General features: G+C 34.5%; 4 protein-coding genes across 9 annotated transcripts in view; 2 read left to right on the top strand and 2 right to left on the bottom strand.

Moving 5' to 3' along the window:
• Positions 1-2,627, bottom strand: part of LOC112053104 (SET domain-containing protein SmydA-8-like) — a 35,762-nt gene extending 33,135 nt beyond the window's left edge. Inside the window, exon 1 of one of the 2 annotated variants that reach the window (XM_024092401.2) lies at positions 2,299-2,627. The gene's annotated coding sequence lies outside the window, so the exon portion shown is untranslated. The remainder of the gene's footprint in view (positions 1-2,298) is intronic. The other variant, XM_024092399.2, reaches the window with a different exon arrangement.
• A 694-nt stretch (positions 2,628-3,321) lies between these two features.
• On the bottom strand, positions 3,322-5,081 carry LOC112053107 (protein aveugle). The gene is made up of 3 exons (XM_024092405.2): positions 4,895-5,081; positions 4,570-4,683; positions 3,322-3,909 (listed from the first exon to the last, which is right to left on the bottom strand). Exons 1-3 carry the CDS (start codon positions 4,931-4,933, stop codon positions 3,727-3,729), a joined length of 336 nt encoding a protein of 111 aa, XP_023948173.1. The 5' UTR covers positions 4,934-5,081; the 3' UTR covers positions 3,322-3,726.
• A 248-nt stretch (positions 5,082-5,329) lies between these two features.
• On the top strand, positions 5,330-16,911 carry LOC112053105 (protein phosphatase inhibitor 2). Its single transcript, XM_024092404.2, has 3 exons — positions 5,330-5,863; positions 7,790-7,902; positions 9,105-16,911. Exons 1-2 carry the CDS (start codon positions 5,465-5,467, stop codon positions 7,859-7,861), a joined length of 471 nt encoding a protein of 156 aa, XP_023948172.1. The 5' UTR covers positions 5,330-5,464; the 3' UTR covers positions 7,862-7,902; positions 9,105-16,911.
• A 928-nt stretch (positions 16,912-17,839) lies between these two features.
• LOC112053101 (centromere-associated protein E) overlaps positions 17,840-18,173 on the top strand; it is a 59,094-nt gene continuing 58,760 nt past the window's right edge. For all 5 annotated transcript variants that reach the window (XM_052887452.1, XM_052887448.1, XM_052887451.1 and 2 more), the window contains exon 1: positions 17,840-18,007. In XM_052887452.1, coding sequence (XP_052743412.1) covers positions 17,963-18,007 — 45 coding nt within the window. In that variant the 5' untranslated portion in view covers positions 17,840-17,962. The remainder of the gene's footprint in view (positions 18,008-18,173) is intronic.

Genomic DNA, 18,173 nt, shown 5'->3' with positions numbered 1-18,173 from the left:
GCTCGTAGACTGAGGGAATGAACAGGGAAGAATTTATTTATGACTGAGTTTCTCAAGAGGGCAGCCAAAAACTACCTGGCTAGAATCAGTGAAACACTGACTAACTAGCATCACTGAGAATACTTACCGAGGAAGTAATATTGTTGAGAACTGAGTTAAGCACGCACCAGGCACCAACTACTAGAAACTAAACTAATCATGGATACAAACGTTATGTTAAATTGGTTCTTCAGGAAATAATAGTCCACCCACTTTATGACCACAACGACGATCATTATTCGCCTGTTTGAACGGTCCACGGCAAGGCAATGGAGTAACAGGCGCGACCAAGTCCGCCTATCTTATTGGAGTAGGTACACTACTCCATCTTCTAAGTACTTGGTAGGCATCTACTAAGTACTAAGTAGGTCTAAGCTCCTTATCATCCTTCCTATAAGGAGTTGGTAGACCTGTCATTTATTTGTGCGAACGAACTATGAAATGTTTCTGTTTCAGCGCGTGCTATTGTTAACATTGCCGGCGAAAATTCCTTTCATTATATTTATCTGTTCATGCCAGTCGCTACCATTATAACCTCTCTACTGAGGCAGGAAGAATGATAAACAAAGCCGAGTCATTAAAACAGCTATTTCTGAGTGTCTGCTCAACTCTGCGCGACTGACTATAGATGAACAAGCAGTTGGTGTGCCGCAGGGTGAAAGAGAAACGCGGGAAACTGTCGGATCCTTATCTCTTTATACTAATATCAGACATTTACATTTTCTCATTTAGAAAAAAACTAGCAATGTGCGTTTCGTGGCCACGCGCTGTGTAGGGTTCCGCAGTTATATATTAGGTACGTGATTAAGGCCGACCTAGTAGCGGTTTTTGATTGGTCGACTACAACTCTTTTCTTCTTTACTGTGTGGTCGTTCCGGGCTTTTATTTATTTTATCGAATCCAACGTAATGTTTTTTTTGAAGCTCGTCACTTTTGACTTGCACCGCAACATTGCTGGCACGCCAATGAGATTAATGTATGCCATGTTTAATGTATTTATATTACTGAATACATAACAATTACCGACGACAATAAGATTACAAATTATTTTGTGAAAATATATTTTTTCAACCGCTTTTTACATTATGTGTTTATTAAGCTACTATCTTTACCTATCTACTTAACTATCCCGCGATTTCACCCACGAATATCCTTGCCTAGTGAGAATAGCAAGGTAAACGTAAACTATTACCTAACTAACAGATGCAGAAATTTAGTTTTTCAAATCCCTCGGGAACCATGGATTATTCTGGGATGAAAGTAGCCTATGTGATAATCCAGTGTAAAGTCTATTTCCATTCCAAATTTCAGCCAAATCAGTTCAGTAGTTGCGGCTTTAAAGAGTAACAAACATCCATACAAACTTTCGCGTTCATTACGTTACTAGCTCGCGACTTCGCCTGCGAGGAAACCCTTTTAGTTCTTTCAAAGGAGAATGATTGAAATTGATTGAATGATTTCAACCGCCTCCGTGGCTTAGTGGTGTGACGCGCGATTTAAAAGACGCAGGACCTGGGTTCGATCCCCGGCTGGGCCGATTGAGGTTTTCTTAATTGGTCGAGGTCTAACTGGTGGACTTCGTACGTGGCTAGTTATCACCCTACCGACAAAGACGTACCGCCAAGCGATTTAGCGTTCTGGTACGATACCGTGTAGAAACCGAAAGGGGTGCGAATTTTCTCTCTTCCTAATAAGTTACTCGTAGCCCGCTTCCATATTAGATTGCATCCTCACTTACGATTACGTGAGTTTATAGTCAAAGGCTAACTTGTAAAGAATATAAAAAAGGCATGATATGCGGCAGCCGGCAGGTCTTAACGTGGCCACACGACATCCCTGTCGACTTCCCTAATATTTTAGGGTACTTTCCGTTTGTCATTTAGATCGTTATAGACAAGTACAAGACAAAAATCTCAAAACTGTAGTGATACACATGATTGGATCTCAAAAAAGCTCGGCCAAAGCTGCGCAAACTATTTATAATGATCTTACGTACGGAACTCAGTTGGGCGAGTCCTAGGTTACTCCTACTTGTCCGGTTTTTCTCTTATTCGTCGTAGCGTTATATTATATAGCCTTTTCTAAATAAATGGACAACCCAACAAAAAAAGATATTCGAAGCAAGTAGGTCCTGGGAATTAGCACATTCAACTAAACAAACAAACAATCTCCTCTAAATTGGGTTGAATCTCGTATGGTGGTATGGGCACCCTAGCTGCTGCAAAGACGAATAAACCGTTAATTTAAATACGCACTTACCTCAGAGCTCAATTATGTTTTCTTTTTTCTATCATCTAACCAGCTCTTTCTTCAGATTCTTACCTATCACTTTTACTTCTTGATCAATACTCCTAAGTAATTATCTACTAGTGGTTATATTCACTTTTCGGTAAATTATATAACCTTGTTTCTATTAAATTTGAATTGTATTGTATCAACAATTTATAGATAGATGTTTTTTCAACAGGCAGGTAGACACTTTATGAGGTGAAGCTTTACCCTACTCGAAATAAACGAATTTCAGTTTTTTATTGGCACATTGAGAAATTATTTTCATGTTTTTTTCAATTCAATTCAATTTTTACATCCTTCTCACACAGTCACCTTTCAAGTAAAGTACCGATAAAGAAACTGATGCTATTTAAAGACTGCACTGAGGAAGTTAAGTAGACGAAGCCGTAAAAACGTTGCTAGGTATCGTTCATTACTGTTACATCAAAGATAATTTTTCTATAAAACTTGTCAACTAAGTACCTACTTAAGTCTGACTTAGGTAAGTATGCCTACTTTATTTTGTTCAGCTATGTGGTAAGACTAGTTGTTTTTTATAGGTTGACATGACGAACGCACGCCCGCGTCTTGTTCTGCCACAAAAATCAGTGTAATACGCCTTCAAATAAATTTTCAACCCCCTTTTAACTTTATTATGTACATAATACATTTTAAAATTTATATCAATACAAATCAATAGTCAATGTACTTATCAATTACTATGAATATAAGTTGTAATCATTGCTAAATATCTGGACACACGGTTGCCACTTGCCAGTGTAATAACAAGCACTTGTGGTTTAACCGCTTAAGCGTAGCTTAAGTGCTTTATGTTCTGTGGGTTTAACACTTTTGTCTCAGGTTGATGGACACAAGGAAGCACCTTGTAGGATGCATGCTCTGCAAAGTGTTGCTCTGTTTAAAGGCAATGGTTTTTTCATACTGTCAAGTAGGCAGTTTTTTGTCTGTCAATTTTTATCTATACCTATTATAAAAAGAAAGACAGTCACATAATTATTTAGAAAACTAATTTATTATTTTATTTACTGAAATAAATATAAACTTTAAGTGTAAAATTACATTATTAAAGATTATAACATTCTGAAAATAACTTTTTAATAATTTACTAATCTTATTTCTAAAAATGCTCTCTTAAGTATTATAATTACAAAATCATGTACATAAAATAAAATAGGCACTTAAAATTGATAACTACTGAACTTATCGTCATAAAATTTTCCATGAATGTTGTCAAGTGTAACTTTTCACCCATATAATAGTACTATTCCGGTATAAGAATAGAAAAAGTACATACATACAGGTGAAGCCGTATGCTATAGCTAGCAAATAAAGATTACAACATACCAATGAAATCAATGTAGATGCTGAGCATTGTGATCTGGATTTTGGTAAAATTTAAAGTTCATAGTTGAAATAGTAATGGCGCCTCTCCAGGTCTCGTATCTCAACTATGTCTGTCTTGAGCCGCAGCTTGAGGATCTCGCGCCAGATCGCTTCCCGATGCTCCTTGTTGGTTACTCCCATTCTGATTAAGGTGTTGTCATTGATCCGGACAAGAGCCCTGCCAGTTATATCGTGCTACAAACAAGGAATTAAAAAATATTGTGAATGAAATGTCAGATGCATTGATATTAGAGATGGCAATTACCTTAGTAACCAACTAGTCTGTCTCTTTGCATCCCATAAGTCGGCTACTCGGCAAAAATCATAGTCGGTGTAACTAATTGATATGTTTAAGTGTTATTATTTAGAAAGAAGGCCCACTGGATTGTAATATGATAGGAAATCTGAATAACCCACAGCACACACTGGCTCCCCAGCAATACTCCATTAGCGATTAAGAGACCTGAGTGGTCTGTTAAGCTTCTGTAGCAAGCTCGGTTGGCTGGAGTGACTCCAGTGGTGAATAGTACACACACACATAGGCCAGCATTATTGGCCAAGTTTGAAAAAGGCCAAGGATTCTTTCCTTAGCCTTGGATAGGGAATTTAGAGATTAGACCTATACCACATTGTCCCAATGCAGGGTTAAGAGCTTAGCTTTGACAAAAAATTTATGTGATTCGAAACCACTGTTAGCTACTGGACCAAGAAGTACATACTTATTATTATACTTAGTATTTTTATACTCTCATATTAAATTAATATTAGAAGCAGTCGTCATCACGATCATCATCTTCATCAATAATAAGGCACAAAGAAAACAATATGTATATAAGTTACTCCCGGCAAAGTTACCTCATGAAATCTCTCCCAGTACAAGTTGTAATAATCACTACAATGTCGACGGAGCCACTTCTGCACGTCTGCCTCACTCCACAAGTAGACAGCTTTCGGACGAGTAGTTTTAGTCTGAAAATTATTAAAATGCTAAGAAGTTGGTACTTGACACAAGTTTGATGTGGACTTTTTTTCAAACCAAGGCACGTTTCATCGTTAGCCGCTGTTTCATTCACCATCTGGTGAGTTTTTCGAGCTCCAGGAGCAAATTGCTATAAAATAAATTAGAGTGATTTGTGTTTTTATTTTTATTGCAAAAAATATTTCTTGTGTAGTGTCTAACCTTTGATTTGTTTGAATTTAAACTGGTGTCCTCAACCATTTTGACTAAATGTTTCTTTTCAGTTAAATAAAGAATTATTTTATATATTAATCATGTAAATAAACTGTATTTATTATTTATTAAGATTTTTAATGTTTTAAATTGTTTACAAACATGAAACAAATCTCAGAAACACAGATTATATTTATAAGTACCTGTCAAAACGAATGAGCACAGACTATTAACGCTTTAATTGTGTACAATTTTAACCATCTCATAACAATGGTGCTAACGTGGTTCTAACAAAGATGTGTGGGAAAGCCAATGGATCCATTAGAGCTTTTCTAAATTATTTGTTTTAATAAGTTCTATTAATCTCTAAATACACTTTAGATGCATCAATTAAAAATGTTGTACAATCTACGTGGCTGAGGGCAGCTACAAGTAAATGTCAATTCAATTGTCACTGTCAAAAATTCACGAATGAAGTTGATAGACGGTGCAGTTGTCATTCCTTCTCATTTTGCTAAATTTTAAATGAATTTACAGTGAAATTCAGTGCCAATTAAAATGTTTTAGTAATAAATAGCTATGGCTCAGAATTTGCAAAAAAAGCCCTCAAAGGGTATACTGAAAACGTCCCGGAGCGTCGACCACCAGGATGGGACGCCTTCGACGAGCAAGCGGGCTAAAGAGCAAAGGTTCGATGAGATGAATATAATGGAGACATTTCACCCTCCGAATAAGGATTACGGGCATATGAAGGTGGACGAGCCCAAGACTCCTTATTCGGAGGCTATAGACGGAGATTTGGAGCCGACGGATGAATTGGACGCGAATATCTTGGCGGCGAAGCTTGCGGCGAGTATGAATAAGCCGCCGAAGTGTACGGAGTCCTGTGATAGCGACGACGAGGAAGAATCTGAAGAAGCGCGCCAGAAGCGGCTCGAGTTTGAGAAGAAGAGGAAAATGCACTATAATGAATTTCAGGTATAGTATCATTGCTAAGGTCTAAGTTATGTTGATGACTATCACTATAAATAGATTTACATTTTAAAGAATTACATTCACTTACTTGAAAAATTGTAAGTGTAAACAAATTATGAATGAATAACTACTAACAAACTCTAAATATAAAGTGGTATGGTAACAGAACAGAATAAAGTCTTGTTATTTTAAATATGATAACAAAATGTGTTTGTTTATTTTCTTTACATAAACACAGCAACTATAATATATTTGTAAGGTTATAGACCTAGTCCCTAAAGAGACCAATCCTATTAATCAAAGTTATCCCTGTCTTGTAGATAACTAAAACCTTAACAAAAAAATTCAACTGACTTCAAAATCACAAAAATAACCTAAAAAGCGAAAAATAACATTATGTGCTACTTTCTGATCACTTTGGTGGTGGTGCCAAGCCAGTGACTTACTAATGAAAGCTGTTTCTGTCACATCCCTGGGAATGAACTGTCTTTAAATCGTAAAACTATGATGTAACCGGCTTTAATTAGTGCATCACAGTGTTGGCACCGCCTTCAAAGTGATCAGAAGGTAGCACATAATGTTATTTTTCGCTTTTTAGTTTATTTTTGTGATTTTGAAGTCAGTTCAATTCTTTTTGAAACTTCAATTTGCCCAGCCGTGGATTGATTTTTGCGGATACCACTGCACCATGACCAAATATGTAAATCTAAACTATCTAAAATGCAGGCATTACATTGAGAATACATATGATATTTTTGATATTCAGTCCACTGGACCTAATTTTAAATTTGACAGACTAATCACCTCGCAACAATCAAATATCTAAATCAGATAAGTATGTATTTATATATATTTTATAATCAGATAAGATTAGGATAAGGACTGATTTATACTAGGGTTTGATTGTGGCTTCTTTCATGTTATTATGGTTATCCAAAGCAGTTCCAAACTTGGGAGAGAAGAACAAGCAGTGAAAATTAATGCACATCAAAATACCCCTTAAATCTACAATCTACCTACAACCAACAACCATTTAGTTCCACAATCTGCTCATAGCTCTGTATCGCACAATTGGTGTGTATTCGTATGATAGATTTTTTTTTCATTCTGGAGTTTGGAATAACAATTTTTCTGTACCTCTGACTTACATAACTTCATGTTGATCATTTGAGCAGTTAACACATGAGAACAACAAAAAAATGCACATTAACGTTTACAATAGTATGCATTTACATAAAATCTTGAAATGATTGTATGTTGTATAAGTTATCACATCTGTAAAAGTACTTTGCTTTATCAACTTGCACTTAAATACTTTATTGCTAATGGCTGATTAGTGTTTTTCAAACTGTTATAATACCACTTGATAAATGTTTTTTATAAATGGAACTATGTATTGTTAGGATATCGCTATACATATGGACTAATTAAAAAAACAGAATCATGCCACATCTCTATGTAAATGTGATGATTCCAAAATGTACTGAACAGATAAATATATAATTTTCACAAATTACACAAGGATTGAGTATGTGAGAATTATTATCTCTAGATTACTGGCATCCCCTGAAAAAAGCAATACTTTGCAGGATAGAATATGAAGTGGCATATAATTTGGCTTTAAAACTCTTGTGACTATTACCCCATATTACCCTTGCTTTGTTTGTTTTTAACTGCACCAATTTTACAAACTCTTATTACTTGGACTTTATGCGATGGAGAGACATTACTATGTGATCGAACCTCAATAGCTAGCTTGTAAATGGGATGGACTCACCACTGAGAGGTCATGTTTTAATCTCAAGAGCCCATCAAAACTGCAGTAGCCATGCCATACTAGGCCTTCTGTCCCTGTGTTGTTGGTGGTCCAGCTGTCAATGACTATGATTATGCAACTGTTTCAGAAATAACTGTTACTGGTATTTCCAGGCCTTACAGCTGGCTCGGCAGTTAATGGCGCAAGAGGAGGATGACGAAGACACCGCGGGGACTGCCACTTGACTGCACCACGCTAGCTAACTATTCGCTAAGTGTTCCAACTGGTAAGACTTGTGTGCCTTAACTTTTCTGACATGAAATATCTGTAAAATTACACTTGCATGTAGTATGCACCAGACTTCGAAATTGCTTTGAAGTAGTGCAGTGTAAGAGAACATATCACAGCAAAGTTTGGCGTGTTGGAATGTCAGTATGTACTAGAAATGGTCTATACTATACTAGAAAGTATACCACAACGAAAAGTGCTATATTGTCTTGGGATCTCAAAACCATGTAGGTACACATAGCGCGTAGGTTTTTAAGCACTTGCTAAAGTGGAATAAGTATCACACCGAAAGCCTTCAATGTCCAGTCATACTTCATTGTACACTGAAAGTTTGTGTTAGGACCATTGAAAGTTAGTGGCATTTTAGGAACACTGCAAAGTGGTCTTTAGTACAGATTATTTTTACTTTGTAATAATATAAAGCATATCTAAGTAAGTTGTAGGCTGATTAAAATGTAACAGTTCGGTTTTACTAGCTACCACAGCTAATACACATTCTCATGAACTCTAGTATTTTATTTATGATGTTTCAGACATATCAATTTGTCTATGTGCCTATGTTCTTCCATAGGTATGTACGGTGGCCAATGTGGTGGTGGTTTGGAGTGTGGTGGTTTCGAAGGTAGCAGGTTTCCAGGGTACCCCTGAAACATCCATTCATTTCTTTGTATACATGCTCCACTCCTTTCTCATAAATTGTCGCACGACCTGTATTTGTATACCTGATACTGACAATGTGTATCGAAAATTTCACAATGAAATTGGTTGAGTGGTTATCCGCGAAAGAGTAACAGACAAACAAAGTCACATTCGCGTTAATAATATTAGCATTATTACGATTTGTTAGGGTAAAGATATCATTTCCGAGCAACTAGGAGAAATCTTTCCAGTAGATTTGCTCTACTAGAAAGTTTGTAACCATATCTGTTTGCATTTGTTTGAAATCGGTTCCGCGATATGGGATTGAAAATCTTAGCAAGTATATAATATATCTTTGAAGTTAGAACAACATAGTTGTTTGTTTGCTTAGATTAAGACTGGCCGTTTATTATACAAATCAGTTTTGTTTGATATAAGTGTATCTACCTCTTAATCTCATCTTTAGTCCACCCCTTTATAGAATTTAAAACAATATTTTATACCATGTACCTATTTAAAAAAAATATTTAAAATTTAAAAGAAAAATTGTATCTTTTTCAGGATTCGATAGTTCCGGCTTAGCAGACAATATTTGGTATGAAACAAGTTGTTGATTAATTACGTCATAATAATGTTTTTAGTTTCTATTGTCACTACTTATAGCGTTTAATTGGTAAAATTTCTTTAATGATAATTGAAAACAAGGTGTACCTTGTTGATAGAGCTGTAATTGGAATATTAATAATGGGCCTTATAATGCGACCATAGTCGCTAAGACTGGAGGTACTTGTCAGAAATTATGACACTGCCAGTTGGAATGGAACGAGGAACAAAATATTGTGGAAGTCTTTTCGACCATAGTCGCTATTAACCATAGAAGCTCAAAAATTCAAAATTAATTTTAAGCAGGCTTTACAAATATTTCTAAGACGACAAGTTTGTCTATTTAGTATTTGTAGCCACTAGCACGCGACCAACATAGCCAAGCAGTATCGTAATTTTGACATTTCCCTCAAAATTGTTATCATATTAATTTTAAACGCCGTTGGCAATTTTTGTGGCGTCAACGAAGCGAAGTGCTTTGCATTGATAATAATTTTATCGTTGTTGTGTAGTGGTGCGAACACAGGTATTTATTGGGGGTGGGCCGTGCCCACCCTAGAAAGTACCTGTGCCCACCCTAGGATTCTGGAAAATGGAAAATTCTGGAAATGAAAAATTCTATTATGATACTAATAATAGACTTGATGTGAGGGGCCAGGCCCACCCTAAGAAATAATCCTAGATTCGATAGATAGATTAATATTCCATCATTCGCGTCTATTGGTGTAATAGGCGCGAATGATGGAATATAAATATTTCATGGTGTAATGTAACCCATGGGCCATGGCTTTTTACGCGGAAAGCCTTTTCAAGCAAATTACATTTGCCGCCATAGTCGTGGCTTCTGGAAAAGTTATGGTCTTAGGGAAGTATGACTTTTCTTTTGAAAATGTTTGGATTTGAATGATGATGATTGAAAACTCAAGTGGCCTTTAGTTATTACTTATATTTGAAGAGCTTTCTTGATAACATATCCTTTTATTCAATAATTGGCTTTGTGGCTTTAGGTTCTAGCAAGTAATTGAGCTTAAATCCTTAAACTTTATCTGTGTATCTGTTTGTACATTATTGTGAATTAAAAAGAGGCTGTTTGATTCTTTGATTATGATTTAAATATGTATTTTATCATAATATTTGCATGTAAATCAGATTGAGATAAATTGTAAGTCCTGATTTTGGTTCTTTCAATATCCATATTTTTAACAACTTAACACACTTGCTTCTCATTTTTTTTAGTAAGTATGCAAAAACTGATATCATTATATAAAAATATCGTGGCAAATGAAGTGCACCTTTTATCATTTGAAGTACCCTTGCTATGAGATAACATGTGGGAAGAAATCAATTGTTTCTTACTCATCGAATAACACAGACAGTTTATACAGCAGGGTTGCCACCATCACCCATTTATTTCTAGTTTGTTTATGTATACTTTTTTATCGCTGTCGCGTGAGCGCAGTTTTATATCTGGATCACTGTAAATGTAAAGTTGCAATTGTATTAATCAAAGTTAATCACGTGTACAAATTAAATCTGAATTTATTATTTACAATGAATCACATCACACATGCGACTCCGGAATCCCGAGGCATGTGTGAGAAATTGTTATAAATTATAATCATCATCTATTTTTTAAACCATTTACAACCATTTATAACCAAAGATTTGTTAAACCATTGTGTCCACTGGTAATTTGAAAGGGTAGTAAAATTAAAATAAATAAATTGAATATAAGTTTACAGAAGTATCCGACTTTTGTGTCCAAGCACGATGTAGATGGATGTATTTTGATTCAAATGTAGGTTAACACTTTGAAGAACTTTTGCCATGTATGCGTGTACCTTTGCTCTTCGTTCTAAAAACAGTAGCGTGGCAACCCTAGATACAATTAGATAGTTGTCTACCATCTCACGTTTACCGACTGACCTAGCCTGTTAGAAGGCCACAGCTCGCGCGTTTGTCCAATTAGTTCAACACGCCGCAATTAACTTACAACACCAGTGTTGCCAACTCACGACTTTTACATTATTCTACTATAAAGGCATTTACTACTAAAATAAAGCGGCTTGATTTTTAAATGCCTTTGGATGTTCCAACGACATCTATATTATGTACTTGTACAGCAATAATGTAAAAAAAAAATATTGACAATTCAAAATGAACTTGTTGAATAATAATATTGTTGCAATAACCTTATGCAACATAAAATGTTACAATTTATCTCGGTTTATAAACATTTATGGATATGATGATGATTAGGTATGTGACAATGCTTATACCTTAACATGTAATTTGTTATTAATTTAGAGCATATTATTTATTCGTGCTGCACGCTTAGATTATCGTCACTAACACTTAACTAGTCTTAGTGTTTATTTATACATACAACAATGTACTAATGATTTATGAAATGTCAAAAGTTTATCCTTTAGGGCAAAGTTACACAAGGAGATTTTTTCATTTCTGTCGTGAAGTATCATTGCTATGTTCCTGTGTGAAGGCTATGCTTGCTGGTCTATTTACAAGCACATTATGGTTAATATCTACGCGTCAGATTGACAAAGGGCGGAATTTTGTGGGATGTATTAGGGGGTGAACCTGATCCTAGAAAGGACCTGTGCCCTAGGATTCTGGGCTACCGATATCGAATTGTATTAAGATACTAATAATAGACCTGAAGTGGGGGGCCTAGGCCCACTCTAGGAAATACCTAGATACGCCAATGGAAGTATTCCTTGCATGCCCCATGAAGATTTCTTATGTATAAAGATGATTGTTTTCCACATACTATGAGGTGACTTTACTTATTCCGTCAATATACTATAAAAAGTTCTGTCACTCGAGTTCTAGAAACTCATCCGGTGTAACTTAGCTTTAAATCGATTCACGTCAATTAATTTCTGCGACTGAAGTTGGTTCAAATTAATCCACATTAATAATAGTCCAACTTGAGTCATAACGTGACTGCGCGGATTTTCGGAGACCACTTTAGAGCGGTGGTTATTTGACGTGAACTGAAAGAAATAAAAATGATCCTATGTTTCTAAATTAATATAGAAATATAACTGTCGTACGCACAACAAATGAGCTCATCTAATAAATTATTTACAAATCCTAAACTGAACTTGATAAAAAAACTAAATTGTTCGCTAATCCACACTCAATCTATATCTAGTCATTGGATGAGATTGTAGTAAGCCAAACGTTTTGCTCTTAAATTAGTTTAGGATTTGTTAAAAAATCAAGTGTATTTGAATGATTTCTAAACTCCAAAGGACATCATAATAATTGGATATATTTTTGCAATGTAATATTTTAATATTAGGCTCCTTCATTTTATTGTTATAAACAATAATTCATAAAATCTTTTATAACAACAAAAAGAAAGTTATTACCTAAATAATATTTTTTATCAAAAAATCGTGTGACTTGATGATGTCCTTTTATTTTGTAATTTAACATTCTTTGTACGAGAAATTATGAAATTGTATTCTAAAAACAAGTTATGATAATAGGCTTTAAAATTTCGAATTTAAATTGGATTGTGGTGTGATTGTTTAGGTAAAGGTCAAGTTGGTTGAATTGATATGTTTTTGGTCGAAAGTAGAATGCAAAAATGTGCGCTTGGCTTTATTAACATATACAGCATGATTCATTAATTAGGAAACAAAATGAGTAAATGAGAATTTATAGAAGATACAGTACAAAATAAATAGCTGATATTAGCTATTAAACATATTGATTTTTTTTTTTGAAAAGCTTAAGTCAGTTAAAACCTGTAACTCTTATATTTTGTTCAATACTGTGCCAGTTAAATATAACTATTATTCAAAATAGAATGGCCCTAATATCTTTTGTTGTACATTTATGTCAATTTTTGTATGTGAAGTGAGAACTATTAGATTCACCTAATTTTGAAGTTGAACTTATTAAATATCACAAATAAATTATTACTTTATAACTATTCAAAGTCGATGTTAAAATGAAATAGAGCTTATAGCTTGTCATTTCAGGGCTTCCATAAAGCTGGATTTATATTTGTCTGACGTGTCGTGTCGTGATGCATCAGAACTGAATCGGTTTCATACATTTTGTATGCGGCACATCAGAAGCCATCACGACATGTCACAACACATAAGTGTAAACGTTGCCATATAAAATGTATACCGATTCTGTTCTGAAGCGTCACGACACGACACGTCAGACAAACATAAATCTGGCTTAAGTTATGAAATGACAAAAGTGACTGATGGTATAAATGGCTGATCGAAGCCATAAATATTTGGAAACATGCACATTGATGGCATGCGTTGACAGTGTCTTAGGTCCCTATGATGAGTAACAAATTATCGTCACTATAAATTATACATGTTAAAGTAGATCTAGAATTATAGTTGACAGACGAAAGTAAAGGCGGAATTATATTTCTCTGACGCGTCGTGTCGTGACATATCAAAAGCCACCACGAAATGTCACAGCACATAATTGTAAACGTTGCCATACAAAATGTATGATACCGATTGTGTTCTGATGTGTCACGACACGATACGTCAGGCAAATATTATTCCGCTTATAATTCTAACGAAAAGCAATAAATTATTTTGCGCTTGAATTTTTTCCTATTGGCTGATGTTCTGCCATGAGAACGAACGGGTACCTTATTTATATGAATAAGATAGTCGTGCGTTACTTTCTTTCGCTATGAACCTTTAGTAGTACGTAAAATAGGATGAAGGAAGCGTTAGAGACATTGACTAGTCCACCATAGTGATTTTCATGTACCAATACCCTGGGTCATTTGATTGGTATTAGTATTTGGTGCATTTAACTAAATGCCTGCAACTTTTAGCCAAATATGCAGTATTTCGTATACGACTATGCCATGTTCGTGAAAATTACTATTGGGCAAAAATTTTGATCGTTATGTATCTTTGAGTTTTTTTCAACGTGTGAGTTCTGTAGACCTGAGATGTGCGCAACCACATATCTCTTTCGTTGCGATGAGACTAAAGAGTGAGCGATGTTTCCGGATCGAAACATCGCTCACTCGCTATTGGTCGAGTGCCTTTTTCTCTTCTCGAGATATTTATGTATTCCCGTATCTTGGGCCCACTGAATCAAACAAAAACAGTGCCAGTTTCTCTGTGCCCGCATAGAAGGGCCAATTCACCGATCACTGTTCCCACATGGCCTGTTGGCTTATTCACTAATTTGGTCTTTATTAACAATCTATTTAAATAAACATCAAATCAACTGAGAAATCTCATCTACCTACTGCATGATATCCACGAAGGGTTGTCAGTAGGCACCGGATGACATTTGTTCATAGAATCTCAATTTCGTCTATGTCAACTAACATACGTCAATGTTAGTGAATTAGCCTGCTGGATTTGCCTAGATATCTAACGATTAAAGTATTTGCGTTATTTATTATAGATTTCTCTTTAATGTAGATCGCTAATATTCGATTATTTTTGATACGTAAAAGTTATAGTTATAGGTCAGAGAGTTATGAGAGACCTAAATTATCAGATTATCTTACATATAGGGTAATAATTATTGTAATATAAATGAGAAATATCTAATGTTATAGCATTATAATAGTATTTATGTGACCAAGCCAAGTAGATGACTGTCATAGTCGAAATACCAAGGTAAAGTCTGGATTACAGATGTCTCTAAGTAAAGTCAGTGTTATGCGAGGTTGATTTAAAAGAGGGAGGTCCTGGGTTCGATCCCCGGCTGGGCTGATTGCCTAACGGCAAAGACGTACTACCAAATGATTTAACGTTCCAGTACGATGTCGTGTAGTGTAGTATTGTGGTCAAGGGTTAATTTGTAAAGATTAAAAATGTACTGTTTTGCTGTGCACAAATAAAATAAAAACTATATTTAAAAGACAGTAATTGAACGTTTGTTGTGTTGTGGTGACATTTACGCCATTCAATATTTTTATAACTTGAGGTTATATAAAAAAAATACCAGTGTAAAAACATGTAAATATTCTAAAAGAATTGTCTAGTTGGCTTGGTTGAGTTATATTTTCCTAATCATATGTGATGTTAACCGCAAATAAAGTCTAGGTACTCATGATTATATCACTGGAATATAGGCCTGAAGGAATCGCTAGAAATGGTTTCTATAACGAACATACTTGTAGGGTTTCTAGAACCAGTCTTCGACCGCGTGGTACAAAGTGTGAGGACGCAAAGAATTTGCGCAAAGGAGATGTCTCACTCTCCATACATTGTTTGCCCCAGACAAAAAAGTTAATGTGTCTTCGCAATGTAATTCACAATGAAACTCTTACCTTTGGGTTGTGTCTAGATTAATTATAAATTTTATTTTTGATACTAGTTAGCGGGGTTATTGTGTATTGAGTTTCATAACATCTCACATAATCCCTTTCTAGAAGGTACAAGTTAAAATGATTTTAAAACACCGCTATTTGGTAGATTTTTGTTTATATCTTTCAATATAAAACTTGTAAGGTAACTTTAGCACATTTATATTATTAGGTCTCTTGGTATTTTTCATTTCACCTGGGGCTGTTTTGGGACATCTGCTTTATACTGTATTACGCTCTCTCTTTCATAGATCTAATCTATAACTCACATATATTATTGTACACTTATTAAAGGTAGACAGAGACTTAAAAATTGTAGACAAATTATAATATTTCTATCGTCGAGATTGATATCACAATTAGGCTGTCGCTTTCATTAATATCGCTAACTAAATGGGATGGCGTTTGAAAACCCAAGTCTTGAATAAAATATCAAAAGATTTGCCAACAAAACATAGAAAAAGAGAGTGATTTAAACAAACTAATGTCGTTATCTTTTGTACCTCTTCTTTGTCCCTGCTGGTTCAGAGTCAGACTTCAGTTCTATATTTCCAGAGGTTTCTATTATAAAACGAGAAATAGAATTATGTTGTTATGATATCCATTTAATAGTATGCCTTCTTATTTCCTCATAGGAGAAATAATCTACTTAATTTTATTTTAACGGTTTTAAGGTGCCGTTGCTGTGATCAGATTGCAAGTAAACAGATAAAAATAATAGTGCTTTTTTGAAGAACACAGACCTTAAAATAATTTGTTGACCGGTACATTGAGATTTTCAAGTCGAAAAGTTTAGTGCCATGTTAATATCTAACTAGTTATTTCTTAATGGAATTAAAGTGGATTATTAGAACAGACAATTTTATATCAGGTTATGCAACAAAATTATAGCAATAAATAATTGTTGAGACATGAGTTTATAGTATTTATAAATAATAATTAATATACTAAAGCACAATTATTTGCTTGTACCCATAAAAATGAAATTAAAAAGTTATATTAATTATAGATATAAAATTTTGTTACAGTAACATGACTATAGTTTGGCAAGTTTGTTGATGACACTCCCATGATATGCGGGCGACGGGGGGAAGGACTGCGCGGGTGTGATTTTTGTGCTGGTAGTGGCGTGCATCGGTTGTGGGTTTCTCTGTCATCGCTACAACGGATTATCGGGAGTGTTACGAACGAATTTGCTAAGCTATAAGAACTTTTGAGTTCGTATTGTGGAATATTTTTTCTTTTTAATAACCAACTTCCAAAACGGAGGCGGTTCTTCTATGTGCGGCTGTATGTATGATTTTTTTTTAGTGTAGATGTTCATTTTATATTACTTACCTACTTGTGTTTTGTAAAAATGGCTTTCATAAAATATATTGTGCATTTTGTAAATAGCAATAAAGTTTACATTATATTATACTGTGTTTTTTCATTTTTGCTAATCTCTTAGAATGTTATCCTCTAAATAGATCACAATATATTATCATCATCATCAGAATTATAAAATCCCTACATTTTTTATAATAATCGAGAGAAGGACCAAGATGATGACATCATGAGACCCACATGATGGTAGGACCTACCTGTATCTGGAAAACCATCGCCTTTAAATCGTCTTCATTCAGAGCAACACTACCTATTACAGCATGTGACGAACAACTTGACATTGGCTAATCTATACAAAGCCAACCTGTTAACTACCTGTTAATCGCAGCAAAAAACTCATTCAGACTGAACCGCTTTGCAGCTAGGAGTTAATACTTCCCCGGGCGAGCTCTGTCGCAAAAAGCTATACGAATAAATTTCGAAAGTGATTTTCTTAAAAAATATAACCACTTAATTGAATATAACCTATATTATATATATGTGAAAAGCATAGATTTACGAGTCGGTTAATAATTTTATGTAATGTAAGTAATGCATTTGAGTTAATTAAAGCGATAAAAATCATTTCGTAACTTTAAACATTTGAAATTTCCCGCCATTCCTTTGTTCTCGGATAAATTACTCCTTTAAGCTTGGTTATTCTTGATATTGCAATAAAATTTTACTCTTATTGCTAAGTACTTAAAATTGTTTTTTGAATGTGTACCTAATATATTATCCGCCAATTACACACCTAAACGTTTCGTTCGACGATAATATATATATACGGGAAAATAATACTGGTTTAAAAAAAACTAATCAGGATATTAAAAGACATAATGAAAAATGTATTATGTTAATAACTGTATTAAAATATGAGATCAATAAATAAAATATATATTCTTCATTGAAATGATTCTGAACATTTCTATGGCATTTATATAAACAAAGTAAAAGTGATGAAAGGAACGTGCTAGTTTAAATGGCGCTGGCGTTTGTGTTGTTCTGTCTGTTGTATTTTGTTTGAAAAAACGTCGTCTTGGCGACAGGTTTACTGACTTTTTTATGTATTACTTTGACGATATTACTATGATTTTAATAAATTATGGATGAAACCCAAAAAGATCAACCACAATCGTCGGAAAATAAGGTAACAGTTTACATTTTCATTACTTCTCTCAATTTTGTATCGGGGGAAATCATTATTCTCGTAAAGTTATTTTTATACGAAAAGGATAGGGGTATTTCGATATCTCCGCATACTTGAAGAGTAAAGTTTGGGTTTTAATCAATTACGGTCCCGCATTTTTGATCAT

This window comes from Bicyclus anynana, chromosome 19 (genome assembly GCF_947172395.1).
Source record: "Bicyclus anynana chromosome 19, ilBicAnyn1.1, whole genome shotgun sequence".
In the NCBI taxonomy this organism is placed as follows: domain Eukaryota; kingdom Metazoa; phylum Arthropoda; class Insecta; order Lepidoptera; family Nymphalidae; genus Bicyclus; species Bicyclus anynana.
This window is presented reverse-complemented; position numbering and strand designations above follow the sequence as displayed.

Excerpts from the sequence above, each read along its gene's own strand:
- LOC112053107 (XM_024092405.2), bottom strand. The coding sequence starts at position 4,933 with ATGGTTGAGGACACCAGTTTAAATTCAAACAAATCAAAG. Across the intron at positions 4,684-4,894 it reads TAAATTCAAACAAATCAAAG|ACTAAAACTACTCGTCCGAA; the intron begins GTTAGACACTAC and ends AATAATTTTCAG. Across the intron at positions 3,910-4,569 it reads ACTGGGAGAGATTTCATGAG|CACGATATAACTGGCAGGGC; the intron begins GTAACTTTGCCG and ends CCTTGTTTGTAG.
- LOC112053105 (XM_024092404.2), top strand. The coding sequence starts at position 5,465 with ATGGCTCAGAATTTGCAAAAAAAGCCCTCAAAGGGTATACTGAAAACG. Across the intron at positions 5,864-7,789 it reads TGCACTATAATGAATTTCAG|GCCTTACAGCTGGCTCGGCA; the intron begins GTATAGTATCAT and ends TGGTATTTCCAG.